Source organism: Dermacentor albipictus, chromosome 6, assembly GCF_038994185.2.
Source record: "Dermacentor albipictus isolate Rhodes 1998 colony chromosome 6, USDA_Dalb.pri_finalv2, whole genome shotgun sequence".
Classification (NCBI taxonomy): domain Eukaryota; kingdom Metazoa; phylum Arthropoda; class Arachnida; order Ixodida; family Ixodidae; genus Dermacentor; species Dermacentor albipictus.
The window spans coordinates 23318863-23344267 of NC_091826.1; the positions used below are offsets into that span (position 1 = coordinate 23318863).

General features: G+C 46.1%; 2 protein-coding genes across 4 annotated transcripts in view; both read left to right on the forward strand.

Annotated features, from left to right (window-relative positions):
- LOC139060877 (arylsulfatase B-like) overlaps positions 1–8833 on the forward strand; it is a 43788-nt gene extending 34955 nt beyond the window's left edge. Inside the window, exons 7-11 of the mRNA XM_070540142.1 lie at positions 187–313; positions 3584–3895; positions 4988–5126; positions 6736–7066; positions 8609–8833. Of these exons, the coding sequence (XP_070396243.1) occupies positions 202–313; positions 3584–3895; positions 4988–5126; positions 6736–7066; positions 8609–8773 (1059 nt within the window). The 5' untranslated portion in view covers positions 187–201 and the 3' untranslated portion in view covers positions 8774–8833. The remainder of the gene's footprint in view (positions 1–186; positions 314–3583; positions 3896–4987; positions 5127–6735; positions 7067–8608) is intronic.
- A 4670-nt stretch (positions 8834–13503) lies between these two features.
- LOC139046803 (uncharacterized) overlaps positions 13504–25405 on the forward strand; it is a 28994-nt gene continuing 17092 nt past the window's right edge. For 2 of the 3 annotated variants that reach the window (XM_070520714.1, XM_070520716.1), the window contains exons 1-8: positions 13504–13621; positions 14030–14059; positions 16906–16932; positions 18135–18156; positions 20606–20700; positions 21213–21228; positions 22208–22302; positions 23304–23357. In XM_070520714.1, the coding sequence (XP_070376815.1) occupies positions 13618–13621; positions 14030–14059; positions 16906–16932; positions 18135–18156; positions 20606–20700; positions 21213–21228; positions 22208–22302; positions 23304–23357 (343 nt within the window). In that variant the 5' untranslated portion in view covers positions 13504–13617. The remainder of the gene's footprint in view (positions 13622–14029; positions 14060–16905; positions 16933–18134; positions 18157–20605; positions 20701–21212; positions 21229–22207; positions 22303–23303; positions 23358–25405) is intronic. The other variant, XM_070520715.1, reaches the window with a different exon arrangement.

Genomic DNA, 25405 nt, shown 5'->3' on the forward strand with positions numbered 1-25405 from the left:
CATCATATCATTAAGTGGCTTTATCGTGATTTCGAATATCGAGGTAGCTGTGTTCGCAATCTCGGAGGCGTTCCCAAAATTTCAATACGGCAGCAGATACGGTGAGAAAGATGTGCCCGAAACTGAAATCGCTTACGTAGTAAACTACATATGATGACGGCATTTACGTGCTCGCACATTTTACAGCCGCTGTTCTTGTACATGAGCTACCAAGGCGTCCACAGCACCTGCGATGGTTGCACCGCTGAGGCACCCCGTCGAAGCTTGCGCAAGTTCTCCTACATTACAGCTAGGAACCGCACTTTGCTAGCCGGTGAGTGTTACCTGATACAGATTAAAGTTTTGTGATCCAAGAGGAACTTTGACCCCAGGAGGCTGTTGTTTAAGATACAAAGAAACAGAGACACTGTTTTGCTCGGCATTCACTACAACGATCTTCGTGAAGTTTCTCGCTTTAAAAAGAAAAGAGGGGGAGGCGGAGAGTTTAAGTCTACCGATGGCTTCAAGCGGGTCTTTTATTTACGGCCTCAACTGACCTTCAAAACTGCTGAAAATTTTCAAATAACGAAAGAAATGTATACTGAAGGACAAAATTACCCGCTCTGTAATCGGGAAAGAATGAAAGAAAGAAAAAAGAAAATACGATATTGTAATTCTGTAAGTCGCTCCAGTTGAGATCTACCGTGTGTCGCAGCTAACGTTAGCCAAGGGATTGAAAGAAAATAACATATTTAGGAAGCATTGGGAAAGATACAGTTTTAAAAGCGAAGGTATTCGCTCATTAGAGGTCTGGCGACTAATCACCGCATGTCTTAAGATCGTATCTCGTACCGTGTTTTTCTCAAATTATTTTTTCGTTGGACAGCTTGGATAACGTACATAAGCTGGGACAGGTTATATAAAGCGCAGAAAATCGATGTATTATGCACCGCTCTGAAGCACGTCACTAATTTAGAGCGTAAAACTTTTGAAAGACCCCCGTACATGTTGCAACAATTTAACTTCACTTGTTAGCGCTTACAACATATTTGTCCGCTTAAGGTACTTAAAAAGATATTGTTTATAGTGCTACCACATGTTTTTGGCGCAGAGTTACGGCTTTGTTCTGTAATGTTGATTGTTGGAGCTGTTTAAAATATTTTGCGTTTAATTGAATACTTCTGAGTAGTACAGTTATAAGTGCGCTTTCCCCACTATGCATTCAGTAATATTTTATTTCGTGGCGTTGTTGCACAGCATGATGCGGTTTCTTTGTTAACACACAAAAAAAGAACGGGAAGAGCAGGCCCAACAGGCGCTGTGCAGCTCATACCTATTGTGTAAAGCTTCGAAAGAGGTGCGGTGAAATTTAAAGAAATATATGCATAATTCTGGAGATTTACGTGCCATAACACCGATGTGATTATGAAGCCCACCGTAGATGGCGTCCTCTCAGTAAAATTTGGCCACACGGGGTTCTTTAACGAGCACCCAATACACGGTACATGGGCGTACATGCGGTACGCATGCAGAACTTGTGGCCAGGATGTAATAAGCTTTCAGTTACGTAATTTACTTACATGGTGCATGCCGAGGCATGTTTTCGGAGATAAGGTAATCTTAGCAGACGTCATGCGGGTTGGCATATCTGAGAGCTAGGTATCTTGTGACCACTGTAAGGGAACCCTTTCGCACCTCCAGAGCGTCGTAGCTAATCCCAAAAGGTAACGAAACGGGGGTCTCAACGAGATAAAAAGAGAGAATAAGTCGAAGAGCAGGCGAAGCTAACGGAACGGGCCTACTCGGTGCCAATATAACAAAAATTAACCACACCGCAACATACCTCTGTCAAGGGTGCACCGCAGCAGCTGTTAACATGATCAGGGAAAGACACTGTACGGCACATTTTTGGGAAATGGAGCGAGTTCGCTTGGGCTAAGCAGAGGTCACGTGACGCAGATTTGACCGGAAGGCGGCTTCGCTGGTGTCCGCACGAAGCGAAAATTAGTTGCAGAGATAGTAAAATTAATGGCGCGGGCATGATTAACGTCAATATAACCAAAAATCACCTGCGCTAAACTTTAGCTCCTGTAGAGGGTGCACCACCGTACATATAGTCCTATTGAGGCAAAGCCGCTCCACGGCAACCTTTTGAGAAATGGAGTTAGTTCGCTTGGACTAAGCAGGGCCGGTATAACGTATAACTATTCCAACCTGTGTTTATTACAAATCGGCCATTATGCATATATGATACGTATTGCTCGGGCATTGCCCGTATGGGCGTGGTGCCTGCCCATACGGGCTGGACCTGAACCATTCTTACTTATCACGGAGGGCTAATGGCCAATTTGGAATAAAAACCAATTGGCGTTGTTTTACGTTATACAAGTCCAGAGCTGACGCCAGGTAATGGTGTCTGGAAGGTGGCTTTGGTGGTGCCCATCAAAGAAGATACTTAAATGCAAAGTACTAACGGTACTCTACACTAATGGTACGAGAGTAAGTAGTTCCATTACAGTCGAAAATAATAACATTGCACCATCTCCTCAAGTGGTCCACTTGACCTCTTGATCAAGAAAAGAAAGGATTAACCAAGTGTATATGCTAAAGAATACAATATCGAGATAACAGTGCGTGAAATGAAATAGGAATAGGATGTGAGATTAGTGAATAATGAACATGAAAAAGAGACAGAATAGCGGGATATAATCAACATTTCATCATCGAATCCTTTGAACTACGATGTACGTCATCCTTGTTGTCTTTAGCGCAGACACTTGGTTGATCCTTTCTTATTTTTATTAGGCCCACTTTTTATTACGCCTAAATATGCCTGACCCATAAGGAATAATAAAAGTAATGCTGTGAAGCATTCAAAAAACTTCTCTGTTATTAAGCCTAGTAGCCCAGACGAATAGTCGGCCTTTATTGAGGCGTTGTCTGCGTCCATAACAATGCTCCGTTGAAAAATGAACTTGATTTGATCTGATGCGGAAGAAAAGAATGGGCTGTTCCCTACCAAAAGTACCAAAGCTACAGCGTGCTGGGTCATGCAGACTTTGGGACGGATTCCGGGGCTCCTGACGTGAGCAATTTTGACGCTTGAAAGCTGCGGATGACAGAGAGAGAAACGGTGTCCCTTTCCCTCTTCAAAAACCTTGGTACCGTTCGAGTCAAACACAGACCCCACTGCAGGGCACGAAGTCAACGTGTTTGAGCACCCGCTGTGATCTGAGCACTTTTGGCCGAGACTGTATATAGTGCCTTTGCTCGCACAGTAGTCACAATGTGTAGCGCCCGTCCGGTCAGGTCCCAGTGGTTCGGCTTCAACTGTAGCATGCAAGTTATGCGGCAAACGCCTTGGTGTGCACACCTCTGGCTTCTTCTTCTTCTTCTTCTTCTTCTTCTTCGTCATCATCATCATCATCATCATCATCATCATCATCATCATCATCATCCTGGCTACGCCCACTGCAGGGCAAAGGCCTCTCCCATACTTCTCCAACTACCCCGGTCATGTGCTAATTGTGGCCATGTTGTCCCTGCAAACTTGATCTCGTCCACCCACCTAACTGGAGCACTACTGGTGAACGCGCGTTCGCAGGAGCCGTGGACGCGTTGGACAAATCCGTGGGACGTCTGCTGGAGGCGCTGCAGTCACGTGACATGCTCGCCCGCAGCGTGGTAGTGTTCGCCAGCGACAACGGCGCGGCACCGCTGGCCACGGCGTATCACGAGCTACCTAACGCGGGGAACAACTGGCCTCTGAAAGGGGGCAAGGAGGACGCCTGGGAAGGCGGGGTCAGGACGCCGGCGCTGTTCTGGTCCGCTAGCCTCCGAGACACTCTACGGCGGCCGCCCTCTCAGCAGATGCTGCACATGGTCGACTGGGCGCCCACTCTTTACGCAGCTGCAGGTGGGGTGGGCTAGGACATTGGCGGTAAAGCTTAAAGGGTGTTTTTAGCTGGTATTTGTAGACTACAGCAGCGGAGAAACTTGAGCAAGTTGGTGAACGCTCATATTTGTCGAAACAGTTTTGAAAAAGACAAAGACGAACACGAAGCAAGGTATAGATAGGAAGGTAAGGCCGTTCCTTTCTTTTCCCCCTTACGTGACGATGTTTAGGTTTTGCCTTTTTTTTTATTTCTTGTACCCGGATGGTTCTGCCGCGCATGCAAAGCTTATCTAATTTGTTTAGGCGTCCACGCTATACACATATTTTTTCTTTCTTTTTTTTCGTGAATAATCTTCTAGGTGAGAGTCAGCACTTTTTTGTGTACCCATCCTTCTTCATCTACGTCTTTTTTTCAGCATCGATCTTTTGCCAAGTATTTATAGACCATTTGGCGGAATCGTTTCGGTGCCACTATTTGGGGCTTATTTTAACGCTGCCATTATATACCTGTGAGAAGCAAATGCGCGGTATACGTTCGATTTGTAAGCATGAGAACTGTTGTACGGGTGCATTCGTTGTCTCTTGACCGTGTTAATTTGACATCGCATTGCACTAAACTGACATATAGTTCGTGTAACAACCCAGAATGGCGGTGCCTGTGGGCCGAAAATGAAATAATTTATACTTCGAAGAGTCCAGCCCGTCCGTAAGCGTCTCACGATTTACGGAATATTCAGGAGTGCCGGTGATGTCAGCTTGTGAGGCTGTCGTCAGCTGGAGCGCACATAATTTTAATTGCGACGTCCACGTCTTTTTTTTCTATCTGCTCGTGAAAATGACTCGCCAGCAACAATCAGTAACATATGTGGAATTTTTTCACCTTCTCTTCTCCAAAACAATTACACGACAGAAAAACGTTTAAAGGAGTTGTGGTAGAATAAAGCGCGAAAGAATGGCTATACGGGTGCCGCTGTTGTTATCGAAGTCTGCGGTGTTCTCGTATTCCGTAAAACGTAATAATTAGACGTTCACTGCCACGCTAAAACTCGCTAGTTTTGTCCTGTTCTCCTCTACGCAACGGTTTTTTTATGTTTTCGCATGCGCCTGCGCAAGGTGGTGACGTTTCGGACCTTGGCGACGTAGACGGCAGGAACTTATGGAAGGCGCTGACGACCGGAGAAGGCGAAGGCCGCGACGAAGTACTCCTGGAGTTGGAAGGCGAACAGCGGACGTCGGCTCTCATCTCCGGCAGGTGCGCATTCACGAGCAGAAAGCATAGCACGTCTCCAAGAAGAACAAACGAAAAAGCAACTACAGACACCTGGCGTTAACTCAAGAGAGTCTATTTTGAAGCTCAAATACCCGTTCTTTTGAACGAAGCAAAGGCGTTCGCTGCACGTGCAGTCAAGGAGCAAATGTTTGAGCCCACTGACCGATTAGTGATCCGTTCTCAGAGTGGCCAACGTAATACCCATTCGTGAGTCTCTGTTTGTTTAAGTAGAAGTGGTCATTGTCGGTCAAGTCATTGCAGCGCTGACGGACCTACCCACCAAGCCTTAGTATGGCTTCCTCCTATACAAGCTCACGCGTGTTGACTGGTTTCCGCGCATTAACCCAACATACAGGCTCAAATAGACAATACTATCGGTGGATAAAAAGTTACAGTCCCCCGATTTAGTCTTCACGTAATATGCGCGTTTGTGGTACCTCCCTTAGAGGCACCTTGACCTTGTCTGCAACGCGCTATACATTCTCCTTGGATGATCTTCCACGTAACGGTCTGCCGTGACAGGAGTTCTCCGACGGTATGCTAAAAACGGTGACCTGCTAAACTGTGTGCTAAAACATTGATCTCGTAAGCGGCATGCTAAATGTCGACTGTGTAACCGGCTCCGAAAGTTGCGGCGCGTTGCATCGCTTCGAGTGTTTTTTTTTCTAAATTTTCATTTTATCTCTTCTCTTCTTCTATCTTTTTATTCCTTTTATCCCTTCCCTCATAGCAGTGTAGCCAGTCGGTATTTACATTGGATAAAATGTTAACCTGTGAAGCGGTGTGCGAAAACGTTGACGATGGTATGCCAAAGCATTGATATCCCGACATGTCTACCGTGGTTCTGTGGGAAAGCAGTGCATGCGTGGAGACCTATCCTGTCGCGTATCGGAGTAACTTATAACGCAAAGCTATACATCTTGAAAGGAGGCTTCTGTACGTGCACACTATCTTCAACGTGGCTTTTTTTTATTTTGGTCCAAATTCAGCTGAAGTTGGACTTTAACTAGTCTTCGGGTTGCTGGCATAGAGTTTCCTACAATAATTACTAGAGGGAACTCTGGAGCTGCAGTCCTTCAGCCACCGTAGAAATAATGGTTTGTACATGTATTTGTCTGATCTTCGTGCTTGTGGCTTCAGACATACGTGTGGCTTTGTTTATTACGCTTTATCTGCCTTGAATGGTGTAAGTTTCACAGCAATCTATACGCTTTTTTTAAATGCAGAAGGCAATAACACCCTACACACATGCATAATGACCACTAATTGCAGTGGTAGGACTTCTCCGTGCTGTCGGTGGCATAATATGTATTTTCAATATTGGGCTTCTGCCCTATAGAGGTCCTGCGCTCGAATCCTGCAATCAGTGAGTTTCAATAATGTCTACTCAAATATCTGTAACGCAGCAGTTCTTTGAACACGATCAGTTTCCAAAGTCACGAAGCCGTTTAAAGCCACAAGGAAGAAGTTTAGGCAAATCCAGGGGCTAACCATCGCTTCCAAGCTGCCCAAACCGCCCTGCTGGCAGTTCCAGTAGACGCTAGCGCCACAGTTTAACTCTAGCGAATCGTACGAAACGCTGTGGTTGTAGGTACAAGCTAGTGGAGCGTCTGAGCGGACCCGAAGACGAAGCACACGACGGCCGTGTGGAACCACCGCGGGGAGAGCCTCCCGACGACCTGGACCTGGACGACCTCATGAGGTCCTCCGACGCCTGGAAAGCCTTGCAGGGCGCCCTCGGGGACCCGAACAGCAGTTCGACGCCGACGACCCCGCGAGCGAACTGGCGCACGGAGGCGACCGTTCACTGCGGCGGCAACGACGGATCGGCGAGCAACTTCGATCCCCACGACAGCCTGTTCGTGTTCGATGTCGTCAGCGACCCGTGCGAAACGATGAACCTGGCATCGTCCGAACCCGAGGTACGAAGCGAGCTCTACAAGAGTGTACCACTGCGACAGTCGGGTATATTGAAGCGTGATGGGAAAGAGCGCTAAACAAACGTGGTAATACACGAGAAAGAAAATTTTGAAACTAAAACTTTGAAGGAATTTTGGAACATGCAAGGAATTGAGGAACCTAGGTTATGGGATATGAATGAGGTATGAGATCTTACCACACTCACTTTAAACCAACTATGACATCTCTATGCCCATGCTGGCAAAAATGGGGGAAGGCGACTAAGTCCAAAGCAAAGAAACTTTATTTAGAACACGGGGCAAGAAATAGTTCTCTGTGGACGAACAAAAAGAAGGGGGCTATTCGTAGTCGATAAAGTTTGAGATGTAGGGTACAGGTTGCTGTAGAAAATATTTACCTCCACGGATACACTCTCTTGTGTTCTATGAGTTATGGCGCCAAGTGATGTACAGTCCCTTCATGTAGCTGCTAGAGTTGCGGCCTCTGTTGCCATCCATATCCCATAAGGGGCTGTCAAGTTCTGTCGAGCTCCTACATGGCTGCGAGACGTTCCCAGCATGGGTTAACAAGTTTCAAAGAAGGATTGCAACAACGTCAGCCACATCGTAAGATGTAGGACAGCCAGATCGTTCATGGTTCACCTTAGAAATCGCATTTCTTCTTCTCCACAACGTTCACAGACAGTGCGCTGACGCTCTACTCCGAACTCCAGTTAGTTGATCGCTTGGAAAGCGAGTTGACTTTGTTCAGAGCTTAGAGTTCACTGAACATATGTTCAAGTTACACTCTGCGACTTGAACTGAAACAAATAATTGTTTGATCGTTTGTCGTTTCTTTTATTTCATAACATATACGGCGTTGTAAAAGCTCGTTCAAACAACAGAATTTGGCGCCTACTGTACAAATCACGAGATCCGTATGCTCACGAAAACGGCACGTGTTTGTGTTTTACCAGCTGTTAAGCTGCGCATCTGCAGCTCGTAATTTTTGCTCAAAGTGCCAATGCGTAACGAATATGCAAATATGTGCGTTATAAGAAGTAAATGTGTTCTTTTTTTTTTTTTGCTGGCCCTGTAATCAATAGGCCACTCGATCCTCAATAAATGGGATGCATAGGTTCATAATTACCGTGACACTGAAAATTACATTACAAAGCGTGTACTTGTGCTCAGAATGCTTTGTTGTTATCAGTATGGCTAACGTGTGTTTTTGATGTTGTACAAATGTAATGATGGAACGAAATGTGCATAGCACGAAGGATGGGTTGCCCTATCCTACACACAGGCGTTCACGCTTTTATGAGCAGTCGTGAGGTACTTGCCAAGGTTGACGACTGGGCGTGTTGGTATAGCATATTAGAGGTTGGATTGCGCAACATTTTGACGAGACACACAGAAGAGAAATACACGCCACAGAGCACTCTGTGGTGTGTGTTTATCTTCTGTGTGTCTCGTCAAAATGTTGCGCAATCCAACCTCTAACGCGAGGTACTACTGTTGCGTGCTCAATAAAAGAATATGAGCCCTGTTTCTCTGTCTACACAGATACGAGAGGAATTGCTGAGAAAGCTGGCTGCGTACCGGGAAGTCGCGTCGCCCAACTCCAGCACCATCAAGTCCAGTGAGCGGGGATACCCAGAGCACCACGGGTGCCTCTGGGCGCCATGGGTGGGAGTGGCGCCGGCTCAGTACCACAACTGCTCCTGCTGAGAGGGACAACCACCGACTGAGCGTGGTGCATCGAGACAACTTTGCGAAATGAAGAAGATCGGCGGATAATATAGAAGTTCAGTGCACTTCAGTTCAGTTTATTTCCAACAAAATGTTGGGGGTCCTCCAGACAAAAAGTTGTCATAGACAACTTGAGGGGACCTGGGGACCATACAAACAGCAGGTAAAGTGATACATTTACAAAAGAACAGTTTGAAAGACTTTACCTCACAGGGTATTTTCAAATAGTGAAAATAATATACAATCCAAGAAAAAAAAATCAAATACAGATATGGCTACTACGAACATACAATGAAAACATAAAAACATGAAGCGGCACAGTTCTTGCGTGGTTCGAGTTGGCCTCAGGGTTGACGGATGCTCTCTACAGACCTTGTGTCCATCCCGCTTGGGCAAGAGCTTTCATCGCTTTCAGAGTTAGAAGCGAGAACGATAAGCTAAAATACCTTTATAAAACATAAAGCTACAGGTGCAGTTGACAGCATACGGCAGGCGTGTAATAATTTTGTAGGCACTGGTTTGTAAGAAAATTGATACTTTGTGTGAGACTGTCACTTATGACAAAACAAAAAAAATGAATGTGCGGTACATTTCAAATGCCACCAGATGACGTGGCACCCTAGGATAAAAAGTGAAGGCGAAAACGGCCATGCGATGTTAAACCTGCATTTATGTGTTTAGGAAGACAAAAGACGCATTTATGCGAACAAACTGGAGAAACGAACTCTTTGTTCACGTGCATGGATGTGATGATTCGAGAATGTGCTCGAGCAATTTGATCAAGCAAGTACTTTTTTTCCGAATCGTAACAGACTGCTTGACAATAGGGTAGACTTTTAAAAGGTGTTGTGTCACTAGGATTTTGTTCGTTGATTCGAAGGTAGACACTGTGTCGATCGACCCCTTGCGACCTGTCGTACTCGATCGGCCATTTCAGGGTAAATCGAGAGAGATCAATAATTTGAAATGATGACTCGAGGCGGTACTTCGGAAAGTGAGCAATTGGCAATGAAGTAGGGCTAAGGTGCAGTATGCAGTATAGAATCTTCGGACGCAAATCTTCACTGTCAGTTAAGTGGATAACCTCAATCTGTTACCGGAGTCAATCCGCGCATTTCTTTCTCAATTATTGATAAAGTTATTTCCTCCTCCTCTTCTTCGAATGACGTCACCATCTCGAACCGGTGCTTGCCCCTGAATGCCCATAGCCCTGCGTATTCCCACGCCTAGGTGACACATGCATAATTGTGTCGTTTTGTCACGCAAAATCTTTCACTTGTCGTGGCTAGTCGGGGGCTATATTTTCACTTTTGCGCGGTGTAATTCCCAGCATGGTGTACTCACTTCGCGGTATCCACGAGCGTCCCGTCAACGCACTCGAAAACCGCGTGATGTGAAAAAATAACGCTGATGGGAGCTCTGCTAATCATTTCTCGCATCCACTGCCACTGACTCTTTGGCCAATCAAGCCTGACTGAAGTCACACTCAAGTCACACTGAAGTCACTCAGGTCACTGAGGACACAGAGAGTGATCGAGCGAGGACGCGAGGCTTAATCGTAAACTTGACCTATACATTGATTCATATGTGACGCTTCTCAAGTAGCTCGTGAAGCATGGGTTGACATGTGCAGAGGTTTACTGTATGGCACCAAAAAAGAACTCCTCGGCCAAGAACCTCCGGTGACGCTGCCTCTAAACTGTCAGAGATATTCTTCAGGACGTCACATACTGCGGAAAAGAATCGGTCTTGTCCGGTTTCTCCTAGAATAACAATTAATAAAATTTTATAGTACGCCCTGAAGCTCGTTGGAGTAGTTATCCAGGGAAAAAAACAACGGCAAGAACTGTCAAAGGTTGGAATTCGAGCGATAAATCTCCGTAGGGCCTCGTCAAGCTGCCTCTACTGGAGCAGCGTTTACTTGCAGCCTCCTCCAACAAGTATAAGGAAATAAAGATGTTATTGTTATTAGTGTTAACCTGCTGAGATATTCAATCGGGCGTGACGCGAGCGTGTGTGAAGACAATGCGACCGCGGCGGAGGCGGCGATGGCATGACGACGAAGCGAAAAAATAATGGCAGTGAACATATGTCGTCATCGTAATGACATCATCGGTTCCGCAGTTTGGGCGAGAGAGAAGATCCAGAAAGGAATCTTGGCCGTGATCTCTGATCTTAGAGGCGCTGTTGCTTCTGCGTTAAATGGGGGAGCGAGGGGATATAGTGGTTTCTGCGTACGGCCGACAGTGACAGCTGTCCGCGCAGGCATTTAGAGGAAGATGTTGACAGAGGGGAAGTGGAAGGAAGCGACGAAGAAAAAAATAGCAGAGCGCGTCAACGCGAAGGGTTCTAAGACTGTCCCGGCTTGGGGGACCGTGTGCCGTCGACATGCGGGCTCTATCCGCTTTTTTGAAGAGTACATCTAGCCATCTGTCACTGTGGAGGGCGAGTGTCTCAAGAGACTGCGGTCCTTCGCCAAGGAGACTGGCATCCCCCGCGATTTCTGAACTATTCCTTACGTTTACACTACACTTCACCCAACAGGCCCAAGCGCCATCTTCTTTCAAACAAAAATTATTCATTCACGAAGTTATTGTTGTTGTTGTTGTTTTCAAGCCGCCATTTTCCCTCCCTCTGCAGAATGTTCTTTGCGATTCCAGCCGGAAATTTAGGCTTAACATTTATCAAGATCGATCTTATAGTCATTTGGTGCACCTAATGCGCTTGGAAACTAACCCCAGGTATATTATAATAGCTGTGCATAAGTTCATTGAGGGTTAAGTGGCTGGGATTGCCGATCGGGGCACAATTTTTTTGTCTGTGCGGGAAATATGCTCGATCAGTATTATGCTGTCCTTAAGTTAACCAATGTTTCTTTTTTTCTTATTGTTTCCTTCATTTGTCTTTGCGGTGTATAGTTTTCATCCTTATCAGGGTGGCCGTTCCTCAACGTAGGTATGAGCCGTGTCTTGAAACGATTACAACGTTTCGTGTGACTGCGGATGGCTCGACAAAACTTTTCTGGCCCATGATGCCCAAAGTTGCAATACAACCAAACTGCATAAGGGCAACCAGCAAGCTCAAAACAAAACATTTATGAGCCATGTCCTGAAACAACTGTACAATAAAGTTTCGTACGACTCTTGATGGTTCTGCAAGGCGGTTCTGGCATGTAATGCCCAAAGCCGCAAAAAAAAAATTATGGGGTTTTAAGTGCCAAAACCACTTTCTGATTATGAGGCACGCCGTAGTGGAGGACTCCGGAAATTTCGACCACCTGGGGTTCTTTAACGTGCACCTAAATCTAAGTACACGGGTGTTTTAGCATTTCGCCCCCATCGAAATGTGGCCTCCGTGGCCAGGATTCGATCCCGCGACCTCGTGCTCAGCAGCCCAATACCAGCCCAAACGCGCAGTACAACCGAATTACATAAAGCTCATTCGCGAGTGAGAAGCAGAACCTTGGAGGAGTAGAGAGATTCAGTCGAGAGTAAGCGCTCTGTAAGATCAAGTCGTTTCTGTTCGTTGCCTCTCTACTACGTTGCAGTTGAAAATGAATCAATACCAACTGCGCCGACCTTAATTTCTTCTATCAGAGAAGCCTGTTTATTTGAGCTGAAAACTCGCGTTAGCATAGGCATGTAAAAGATTGTTGAATTTATTTTATACGAAACAGACGTACGCATATCATAGAGGATAGCACCAACTGAAAATAAAATAAAACAAGGCAGAAAATGATGACCTTTGGCGAGATGATGATCATGACAAAGCATCGTCTTTTGAATGAACCTGAGTGCGTTGAACGATTGTGTTCTATTCCGCCACAGATTTTTCAGCACAGAGAAAGACTTCCTTAATAGTGCATTGTCGTCATCCTGGAGACCACCTATAATATCGCCGCGTATTCTTCTTCATTTGCAAAGTCAAGCTATTGTACTGAGCAACAGGAAATCTTTTATTGTCATTTGCTTTGCTTTTTGCAGCAGTATTTGTCGCACGGAATAAGGGAAATAAAGGAAATTAAATAAAAGCTCCCAACTCTGCATCGTGCAGGAACTGCCGCGATGTCTCTGCAATCTTATTGTCTGTAACCCAACGGATGTAGATCTTCATTGCGCTTTATAACATTATCCGCGAGATAAACAGCACGGGCAATGCCCTGATTCATTCACTGATTGTAAACCGATTTGCACCCTCAAGGATGCTATGACTGACAGCCTTACACCCTTTACGGGTGTAAGCGTGCGAGTTATAGACCGATTTCCACCCTTAAGGACCCTTAATGGTGTAAGTTAGTTTGCAGTGAATTGGGTTGCCCTAGAGCAGACGATGCTTGAACACTGGCACGCTCTGCGCGCATGCGCACACCCTCACTACATTCGCACGTCTACTGCGCGAGCCCCCGCTCCCGTGTACAATATTGGAGAGCTGTATAAACGTACTTCGTCGTTTTCATTTGTGCGTAGGTTGATCTTGTACATAACTTGAACGGTCTCGGTACTATAGTATATATATATATATATATATATATATATATATATATATATATATATATATATATATATATATATATATATATATATATATTCACCGAAAGATAATTTGAATACAGCCTGCTTCTTGGTTAGTCCCCCGTGATGGGCTCTAGCTCCACTGCTTGAGAACGAGAGTACGAAGAAGAAAAAGAAGTCACTTCTAGGTCACGCAGCTCTCACGTCATTTTTTTAGGCAACAACAACAACGTCTGTAGCCACGTTCTGCAACGACACCGTCCGCGAGCGTCCGTGAGATTTATCGATCCTCCACAAGGCGCGAAGGCGAAGATGGGTAAGAGCCGTATTGGGCGAAAAGACGACGCTTTTGAAGGGGACCGAGACGAGCCCACACACACTCATTGAGAAGCGCTGCTTCTTCGCCAAACTAGGCACAGTCCCGTATAGGATGTTCTAAGGGCACGGCGTGGGCGAACGCGCCTACCTTCAGACGGGTGGCGGGGCTCCTGGAGAAATTTTGACGCTCGAAAGCTGTGGATGGCGAGCAACAAGTGTCCGGTTTCCGTCTCCGGAACCTTGGAGCTCCTAAAGAATCGCATAGAAGCTTCGCTACGTTCGCGCACGCTATGGCCTGCGAACTTTTGACCAACGCTGCACCAACCGGTCTAAATTAGTGCAATGTAGCCGTGTTGGCCAATCGTGCGATGACACAGATGTCAACGGCCGTTCTTCTGCCCCGCAGGTCAGCCCACCTTCGAGATATCGTGGATCGGTAAGCTAAAACACTCCACCTTTCACACGTGTACCACCAACGACCATTGCGGTAACGGTTGAGGAGGCGAAGATGCGTTCACATATGCATATTTTTGTCGCAGTACCCGCCGCAACATAGTTCAGTGGGTGTGGCGTTGCGACGCTGAACTCAGGTCGCGGGTTCGATTCTGACCGCGGATGCCGCATTCTGATGGGGGCGGAATGGCATTCGTGTATACTTAGATAGTTAGGCGCACGCTAAACAACACCATGCGGTCAAAATTAACCCGCAGTTCCAGACCGCGGTATGCCTCATGATCAGATAGTCGTTCTGGCAACTAACACCCCACATTTTCTTCGAGCGAATAATTTCTGCGGATGCGAAATGAAAACAAAAAAATGTTAGCACGCCTCCCCGACTTCAAAGCGCGTTCACGCGGAAGCAAGGTTGGCATTTTCGACCGTGGAGTCAACATCACGTGACAACTGCTTTGCTTGGTGCCTGTGAGAAACGGCACTGGCAACTCGCTGCATGCTTCTGCCTCCCCCTCCCTCCCCCCTTCCCCCTTCCCCTCTCGTCTGAGCTAACAAAGATACAACTTAGGAGGCAGCCACAGTTCGGGTGGACTACTCAAACTTCCGCATTCAAATACATGTGAACCAACTCATAAATGGTTTTTATAGACAACCGAGCTGGATCGAATCGAATGAAATTTGTTGCATTTGAGAGCAAAAGCTAAATTCTAGCAATTTTAGGAAGCGGAATCTTTATTTAGGGCATCGTGCGTTTCGCGAGAATCGCCGAAAATTTTTAAGTTTCGAACGAAGCGAAGCGTGAAGTTTTCACATTTTCAACCATGCACCAAGGACAGATGTCGCGATCCTGTCAACTGTATCTATTAGAGCGCCTAAACGGACAAAGTTGATCTATATGAGTTTACAGCTTAGGTAGAGTTGCTAGTGTTAACCAGAGTTTTGCTAAAGTCATACTCACAAATGACTAGTATATCACAGAGCTATGTATGACAGATCAGTTTTGCGCGTTGCAGACGTCTTAGTAGGTGCGTTTTAGAGAGGTCCGATATTTTTATTTATCACTGAGTTACAGAGTTGTAAACTCAGCACACGTCCTTTCTTTTTTTACTTTTGCAATTTTCAGCATTTTTTGTCAAACAATATAGCGCCTTAAATAAAAGAAAGTCGGCTTCAAGCTTACATTAATTAGATTTAGCTTTCATTTCTTTTAAATGCAACAAACCTTATCAAACACAGCTTAGTCGTAGCCGAGCAATACAATTTCTCCGTTCTCATGTAATTGGATAGCAGCTCTCGAGCTGACGCTTCTTGGAAAGCTTTAGTAAGATCTTGATGAGGGATAATTGGTTCATATTTAGAACTGAGGTTGAACAGCGCGAATGAAACAAGGACACGAGTAAACAAACACCTGGATATACCTACAAATACAGCGCTTGTCTGTGTTATTTGTTTCCTCGTGTCCCTGTTTTATTCGCGCTGCTCAACCTCAGTTCTAAATCCGGAAAGCTTTGGCTCTGGAGCTTCAACATTGGCGGCAAGCATGCTTAGTGCTGCCGCGGCTGTTCGTGCCGCCTCTTCCAACTCCTCTTATCTAGCGCAAGGCCTACGCACTTCGATCCATGACGTCACGCTATCTTGCCTGACCGCCACAGTATCTAATGTGGATGCTCCCGAAGTAAGCCGCGGCGATTTCTGACGTCACCGCTTTCGTCACGCCGGTCTTGCAACCGTATAAATTTCGGTCCAAGTAGCATGACGTCATCAAGCAGAGTGCAGCGGCCTACTAACTAGGTGGCGCTGCCTCTGCCGGCGGTCTCCGGTAAAAGATGGCTGCCACGTATATATACGCAAAAAAATTCAGGTCTTCATAGACCAAGTAAACCTCTTTCTTGGGCTAGTTGGTTCATGCTTGAAGTAGTAAAGGCAAGGCGCAGAAGACCACGACTCAGGAAGAAGAACAGGCGCCGGTCCTGTCTGTGTTCTTCTTCCTGAGTACTGGTCTTCTGCGCCTTGCCTTTACTACTTCATAGACCAGCATCTTTCGTCATCTCGCTCACATTTCTTTTACGGCAAACAGATTTAATCTCGATCCCCTTCGTCAGCCGTCGGCGCAGCCCCCGCTGGAGTGCGGGTTTGACACCGGGGTCAGCTGACGACAAAACAATGGCGAGAGGGCGCTTGCGGCAAGCACGCGATAAGAAAGAAAGGCTTAGCGTTGTCGCGATCGTTCTTTCGTTCTTTCTGCCAGTTGCCGCAGTCCCCGGCGGAATATGGCTGCCCTCTAGAATCGCCGCAAGTTCCCATATATAGTCTATGCCAGCCCACCATTTCAAATATGCGCTGCTGACTCTCGAAGTGGATAGATAGATAGATAGATAGATAGATAGATAGATAGATAGATAGATAGATAGATAGATAGATAGATAGATAGATAGATAGATAGATAGATAGATAGATAGATAGATAGATAGATAGATAGATAGATAGATAGATAGATAGGTATAGAGATATAGAGATAGAGAGATAGAGAGATAGAGATAGATAGATAGATAGATAGATAGATAGATAGATAGATAGATAGATAGATAGATAGATAGATAGATAGATAGATAGATAGATAGATAGATAGATAGATAGATAGATAGATAGATAGATAGATAGATAGATAGATAGATAGATAGATAGATAGATAGATAGATAGATATTCACACAGATAGTGCACGATCTATTGCTATAAGTGCCATCGCTGTCGTTATTATCGGCTATCGCTTACGGCGGAGCTGCGAATTTCTTCTAGGAACTTCCTTCTTTTTTCGTTTTTCGCGGCAGGTGATCCTGAAATGAAGTCTGTCACAGGTAAGATATGAAATACGAAGCGCTTTTACAAAGCAAATAATGCGTCCAGCTAGAAAGTTGGATGTATTCAGCTCGACGTTTTGGGGAGAGACCATACTCTTTCCTAAGGGGTCAAACGAAAAATCGCGCAGGAGTGATGCTTTGGTAGAGGATCTTGATAATAGAGGGCCTGGATTTCACTTTTGCTTATATGAGCTTGCCTTCGTGGTTTATCGTGATAATAGAGAGTCCGTAGGGAGGAATTAAAGTTGACCCCAAAACTTAAACATAAATCCCGTTGTTTTCCCTTTGTCCTTCCTTTTTATTTATTTAGGGATTTTTTGAATGGGGACGTTATTCGCTGAAGCATGTCGGCCGGCTAGTTGATTCGGCTTCATGAGTAATGATGTACCCGCCGTGGTTGCTTAATGGCTTTGGTGTTGCGCTACTAAGCACGAGGTCGCGGGATCGAATACCGGCCACGACGGCCTCGTTTCCATGGGGGCGAAACGCAAAAACACCCATGCACTTCGATTTACGTGCACGCTAAAGAACACCAGATGGTCAAAATTAATCAGGAGTCCCCCACTACGGCGTGCCTCAAAATCAGATCGCGGTTTTCGCACGTAAACCCCTCTAATTTTCAATAATGATGCGGTGCTCTGTGTGCTTACATCCTCTTTCTTTTTTTTGTCTAGTCACGCTGCACGTTTTAGTTATGAGTTATCAACTTCATAATCATCCCTAACAGAGAGGCGATTCCGTGCAAATGTTAATAGCTGAGTTTTCTTAACCCGCCAGCAAAATAGAAGCATCTCTGAAGAACTGGCCAATATAGCTGAGTACGGCAAGGTAACGAGAGATGACTCTAGAAAATATGCGAAGAGACATCTAAAGAACAGGTAAAGACGACTTATTTGACTCATCGGTACACATTGATGTCCCATGGCTCATTTTTACTTTAAGAACAATTATGTAATTATACATTACTTAAACAATTATACTTCCTTTAGTAAACGAAAACAAGCAGCGTTTTACATTCCTCCAAATCAATACAACGTTAACAGCATATAGCTCATAACGTGAATCTTAACGTCATCAATGCTGAAAGCAATACCGGTGACGTCACAATCTTACACGCAAGCTGTAATGTGGTCTTCAAGTGACACCAATAACTTTACAATGTTTTACTGTTTCTTGTTTTCTTTTCGGAATTTTAACAGCTGAGGTGCAGGGAAAACAAGAGTAAGTGCACAGAAAGCTTTTTTACGACCTTAATATAATGTATCAATATATTTGTCTTATATATTAGGCAGGCTCACCCCTTTATTTCTCTGCGAAATTTATATGCGAAAATTATACTTATTTACGCAATTTATATAAACTCCCATTACCCTATTCAAATACGTTTGCAACGAAGAAAGGGCCTTAATACGCAACCAGTCGCCCTATTTGCATGAAATATTTGCTGAATATAAGAAAGATAGTTAAGTTCGAGCAAATGTAGGAAGCGAAATGTTGATTTAGGATGTCACACGTTGTACTATATTGCCAAAAACAGGAAAACATAGAAGACTGAAGCCCGGAGTTCAAAAATCTGTAACTCTGCAACGAAAACATATGTGCTGCAGTTGTGTAAACTGCATCTGTTCGAGCACCTAAAGGGGAAAAAAAGATGTTCTACATGAATTTACAACTTACACGAAATCATTCCAATGTTTACGAGGTTTTTCCCAAAGCCCCACTTACAAACTAGAGTGCTGTATATTAGATCAATTTTGTTCGCTCAGCTTGATGGTTTATGAGGTGCAGTTTACAGAATTGCGATTTTTTTTTTTTTACTGAGTTATACTTCTAACTTTGTGGTGTTTTCGAGTGCTCACAATAGCTGTGCAAGGCCGTCTGCGTTGCGTTTCCGACAATTCCATGTCCCTCACCTGCCTGCCTGCACGAGATGACAGCACTGTCATCACTGTCACTGTCATAAACACTGTCACTCGGCTGTCATTCTGTCCACGGGCAAGTTAACGGGCTTCCCTCATTGGCCGACATCTTGGCGGGATTCAGGCCCTTGCTTGCGTTGGCTTAGGGGGCGCAAGACGGTGCCCGGGGAGACCACATCCACGCGCCGGAAGGTGTGTCAGTGTTTCCTCTCGGCAGCCCCGTTTTCCCGATGGTTACTCCGCCTCCTCCGTCGTCTAGACGTCCTCAGGCAGCGCCGTCCGATCGTGCTCACCGGCTGTTGTTCTGTGTTGTTGTTCTCTTTCTATTTTCTCTGCTGTGGAGGCGTACGGTGGCAGGCGATGGCAGAATGATAGGCGGCCTCTCTAGACTAGATTCGTTGTTCTTTGTTTTTCGTGGTCGCGCTGCTCCGTTAGCGGCCAGCTGCGATCATGTCGCTTTCGTACAACGATTACATTCCAATTCGGCTACGCGGTTAAACTTGCGTTGCGTCCAAACCCGGCGTATCAAATGTGACATCATTGTTTCCGGAGAGCTTCGCCCAGGGTCTCCCTTGCTTGGTGCGCGGGCTCGCCTTTCCCAATAGATGGCACCGACTGGCCTCTTACGCACAGCAGGACGTCGGCACACGGAGGGGCCGGGGTAGGAGCGTATAGGCGGCGCACTGTATACGCGTGAAGGCTCGTGGTGCTCGAACCGGCAGCGGTCGTTCGGTGCTCCCGACCGGAGCGTGCGCACCGTGAGGGGTGTGTGTGAAGAGCGAAAGGGAGGTGGATGGAGGTCGGCACACGGGGAGGTACATATATGCATCGGCAAACACAGCTCGTTCGCGGCAAGCTCCACCTCAGCAACGCAGCGGCTTAGGCGACCACAGGCTGATTAGGCTCGTCGTCCCACGTTGGGCTCTAATCTGTGATCACTCTCACTCACTCACTCACTCACTCACTCACTCACTCACTTACTCACTCCCTCACTCACTCACTCACTCACTCACTCACTCACTCACTCACTCACTCACATACATACACACACACATACATACATACATACATACATACATACATACATACATACATACATACATACATACATACATACATACACACGCATACATATACACACACATACATACACACATACACACACACATACACACACATACACACACACACACACACACATACATACATACATACATACATACATACATACATACATACATACATACATACATACATACATACATACATACATACATACATACATACATACATACATACATACATACATACATACATACATACATACATACATACATACATACATACATACATACATACATACATACAAGCAGACAGAGGGGTCAGCACAGTGATGTGCGAACAGAACACGGACGAACTTCGGCATGAGCACAGCGCAAGACTGGCGCGACGGCATTGTCCGACGCAAAGGGGATGTTACTACGACAGAAGTGAGCCACCCAGTGGCGTAGCTAGGTCGTCTGGCACCCGGGGCCCATGCGTCTTCTGTCACCCCCCCTCCCCGGGTGTAGCCGGCGGAAAGAGGGGTGTTTTCAGACGTATATGAACCCCCCCCCCCCCCCCTCACTGGCCCCTTGCACCCGGGGCCCACGGCCCCCCGGCCCCCCCTGTTGCTACGCCACTGGAGCCACCCCTGTCGCCCGCCCGAGACCCAAGCAGAGCTCTGTTCGCGGCCATTGTTTTCTTTGCAGGGGGAGCAAAAGTGGACCGTGGCTCTCCTGGACCACATTCTTTTGGATAGCCGTCATGATGATCATCATTGGTTTTCTGTTTGCCGTGACCTTTTGTGAGTGGATTCCTCTACAAGACTAGTCTGTCGTTAAACCTGTCGTTACGTGTCATTACGCAGAACTAAAGTCAGCGCACAGACGAGTTATAGCTGTGTAGAAAGTATCATAGAACAAGGATCGGTATAGCCTAGAGTGGTTCACAATCAATTATGTCCTTCCTTTTTAGAAGCAGGTAACGGAATTGTGATATCTTGTTTTAGTAAGCGGTAAAGAAATGTTTAAGCTTGAACTTTACCTGTCGAAGAGAAAAAAATATGAATTGATTCTTCGCGAGAAAGTTTGGTAGTATTTTCATGTAATACAGGCTAAGGAAAAAAAAAACTTATTAAGACAATGATTTACGACAGAAATCTTTTTGTCTATGGTACAAACTTATCTAAACTCGTTTTAGTGCTTGCCAGAATTGAGCGTTCCCGTGTCTCACAATTATTTGAGGAAAGATGCCTTGAGGAGCAACTTGTTCCGGTGGTTGTCTTACTATTTCCTCCTCTCCATTACACACTTGTAGCAGGAAGGAAGTCGCGGTAAGTATACATAAAGCACAAGTTTTCTTCGGCTGTGGTAGTTGTGACGTAGTTGGCCAAAGGGTGTTAAAGGTCAGCTTTAACACAATTTTGGACCACGCGAAAGACCCATTTTCAGAGAGTGAAGAAAAAGATCGAATTCCGCCCAACAATTTACGTTTAAAATAGCAGTGGATGCGACACGAAAAGATCGGATAGAGAGACATCTTTTTTATCCGGACACTGAAAAAAAAAAAGAACGCTACAGATGCCACCGCTAATGCATGCCGGAAATGACGCATAACTCGGAAGGTTGACAACGAGCGCTGATTTTTCAGTGACCTTCGAGACGCTCGAGGTGTTGCATTCGCTAGGCTGATGATCTCGGAGGTCATGGCCAGAGATTTAAGTCATATCTCATAAGGGGCACTTGTCGTCTGCTCAAGTGCTGTTTAAAAGCTGTTAATAAGAAAACTGAACAGTTACCGGCTTGGATAGTGACCTGTACGCTACATTTATAACGAATTTAGACAAACTGAAATTCAGTTCCAGCAGTACGCTGGCATCTAGTTCATGATCGCAATCTCCATCAGTATCAGCTGATTTAAATCCATTGTAGGAAAAGAAGGCTTGAACCCCGATATCTTCAATCAGCCTTGTCCTGCGTCAACCCCAAGCCGCGGCGGTCGGTGTACATGTTAACGTCATTGAACGTGTTAAATTTCGTTAAAATAAATTAAATTTGTTGACTTTATAGCCTGTAAATTTGGGAATTTGTAAATCTGTATTTCTCGAGGATGGAGCTTAATCACAACCTCTTCAGGCGCTGACTCTACCCACTGATAATTTATTTTCATTACATTTCTTGCATCATAGAATCGTTAAAAGCATACCGCAGCAGAACAAATGGAGTATTTTCAATTCCTTAAAGGCGCTGCGTCAAGCGTATGTACTGTGAATCAATTGTAAATGAACCCACATTACCTTTCTCCCCCATTAGGCCCGGCCACCCCCTGACGACGTTGTTACTGATCTCGCCTTTCTTCCTGGTGGTCATGATATTCGCCTTCGCCGTCGTCGGAATCGTCACCTACGGTGCGTAGTCACTGTGCGATCTGGCGGGGGCTGTCGTGTCCGGCGCTCAGCACGTGTGTGGGGGTTGGACGCCGAATTTCGATGGTAGCAGAATGCAGTATTACTAATAGTTGGACATTCGGCATCGCTAGCTGCACTTTGGTGGGAAGAAACAGCAAAAAAAAAGAAGAAAAGAAAACGCTCGCATATATTCAACTGCAAATTAAATAATCCTCAGGGGTCGAAATACGTTCGGTGTCCTTCACTATGCCGTACTTTGTAATGCTATTATTGCTTTAGAACGTTAAACCCGTCGAGCCAAAATTAGGTTCATTCATTCCTTCATTCGTTTTTACTTCTGCCTTTACTCCATTACATGTGCCAAAAAGAGGAACGAAAACGTTGCCTTGCGATAGCTTGACGGGGTCCACCTACCCCAGAACTAAGTGCTAACAATAATCGCAATCTCAAGTTTCCATTGGTTACAAAAAAAGAAATGACAAAACATGTTGCGCATCACCAAACAAAGCACAAGTTCTCACAATAACGAACAAACAACGCATACATTGTAATGCGGCTAACTCATTCTTCACGTTGTGGGAGATGCACACTTGTCCAGCTGCAGATATGACTGCGTTTATTTATACCGCTTCTTTGACTGTTCAGACAGGAAATGAAACGATTCATGGATTCACGCACTGATTTCATTTCGCTGCATTCAGCACCGGCCTATGGCATCGCCCTGCTGAGCTAGAGGTAGCGGCTTCGATCCGCTTTTCGATGAGAAGGGCGCGAAACGCAAGAACGTTCGTGCAGCTATATTTCCTCCAAGCGGTGGAAAATAATCAGGATTCCATCGCTAGGGCGTGCATTATGATCACATTGTGGCTTTGGCACGTATAACACTAGAATGTCATTACATATCCTATTAAATTTCATCCTACTCCTAGGAGGCCGGAAGTCTCAGACTACGTTTGTGCTCGACGCGATGGCGCAGTTGAACTCCTCCTCCTTTTCCGCAGGCGGCCGCCGATCACTCGACACCAGCAACGGCTTCGAATCGCACGCCACCGTCAGTGAGTGAAAAATTTTCTTCCCGCATCTAGAACCCGCCGTGGTTGCTCAGTGGCTATGGTGTTGGGCTGCTGAGCACGAGGTCGCGGGATCGAATCCCGGCCACGGCGGCCGCATTTCGATGGGGGCGAAATGCGAAAACACCCGTGTACTTAGATTTAGGTGCACGTTAAAGAACTCCAGGTGGTCAAAATTTCCGGAGTCCTCCACTACGGCGTGCCTCATAATCAGAAAGTGGTTTTGGCACGTAAAACCCCAAATATTATTATTATTCCCGCATTTGGAATTTTACCAAGCACCCTTTACGTTCTTTGCGTTGACAAAAACCTCTTCTCATTGCGCTGTTTAGATGGCTCTGTTGAAGTTTAGAGGGAGGAATCAGATATATCGTAAAGAAAAAAAAATCTCTCAGTGCCCTTCGACCCTGTGAAGAAGGATGATCAGTGAAGCTGCGTACGTGGGCCCCTTGGTGGCGAACTGCACCTCCGCCGCGGGTGGGCCCGGCATTGCACTGTCTTCGTGATCGGCCCACGTATGGCGAGTTGTGCGTCAGTACACGTCAATACCCGCCGTGGTTGCTCAGTGGCTGTGGTGTTGGGCTGCTGAGCACGAGGTCGCGGGATCGAATCCCGCGGCCACGGCGGCCGCATTTCGCTAGGGCCGAAATGCGAAATCACGCGTGTGCTCAGATTTAGGTGAACGTTAAAGAACCCCGGGGGGACAATATTTCCGGAGTCCTCCACCACGACGTGCCTCATACTCAGAAAGTGGTTTTGGCACATAAAACCCCATAATTTATATATATCATTTAATTTTGCACATGGCCACAATTCTGTATGGGAGAACTAGCCCTTAACAGCTCCGCTGTAAAAAAAGAATTTCAGTTTTGCCCGAAGGCGAAGCAGCAATGAAAGCTCGAAAGCGTTAGCACGGTTTAGCGTGGCGCTGGAGCCATCTCGGTGTACGCTGACGTCACGAGGGGCGTGCCAATGACGTTGTAAAAGAACGTGGAACTTCGGTGGTACACGAGCTGAGGAAGGAAGGAAAAAAAAAGACCGTCGGCTTCGATCGGTGGGTCCAAAGAAGATAATTGCACGAATTTATCCTGACGTTCACCACGGGCGTTTGGAATTTGCTTACGCATCTGTTCACCAGGGGGCGCTATATACTGTGTGTGCGTAAAACCCCTTAAACTTCGTAAAGTACTGTCACGCTTTGAAGAATGCCGCCTCCTCCTCGCGCGCTCTGGCCGAGGCCGACGCCGCGTCGCTATTGGCCTAACAGCATCACGTGGGCCCTCGCGCCGTGCATCAGCGCCATTTTTGCTCGAGAAGCGTCTACGGAGTGACGAGGAGCGCATGCCGGCGCCGTTGCTACGCTCGAGGAGTGTAGGCGGCGCCACGGTCGAGGAGGGAACGTGAAAGAGAGGAGAAACGAGGAGGAGGGAAGACGGAGGAGGAGAGTGTCACTACTTTACGAAGTTTAAGGGGTTCTTATGTGTGCGCGCACAATGGCCGTGTCACCGTCGGTATAAGTATTCTGTAGGAGTTCACCTAGTGGACTGTCCATTTCGGCCGCTGCTGATTGGCTGGGGCCGCTCGTCTACTCCTCGCTCGTACAGCTACATGGACTCTCTTACAGAATACTCTCGCAGCAGGGCGCTGCTCCCGGCTGAGCCGACTGATCAGAGCGCAACGGTACTGTCTGCTTGCTTACAAGAACTTAAACTTCGACGAGTCTGTAAGAATTCACGCTTGACTTCTATAGCGCATAAAAGAAAAAAAAAGACGAGGATTCAGCAAGGAAGACCAGACAGAAGAGCGCTGCTTCAAACTAAAGTTAAATCTCAGAAAAGAACACACGCCTATTTATCACCCGACACAGATCAAAACCAAAGTACATCACGGCGCGTGCTCGCTGCATACCCCCGTGTTGCGATTACAGTTTTACAACTTTCTCAAACCTTTTTTTTTTCTTCTTCAGCATGAAAATAAGCTCATATGTCAGAAAGCATGTGTCTGTCAGAAAGCATTGCGTAATACATTTTTTT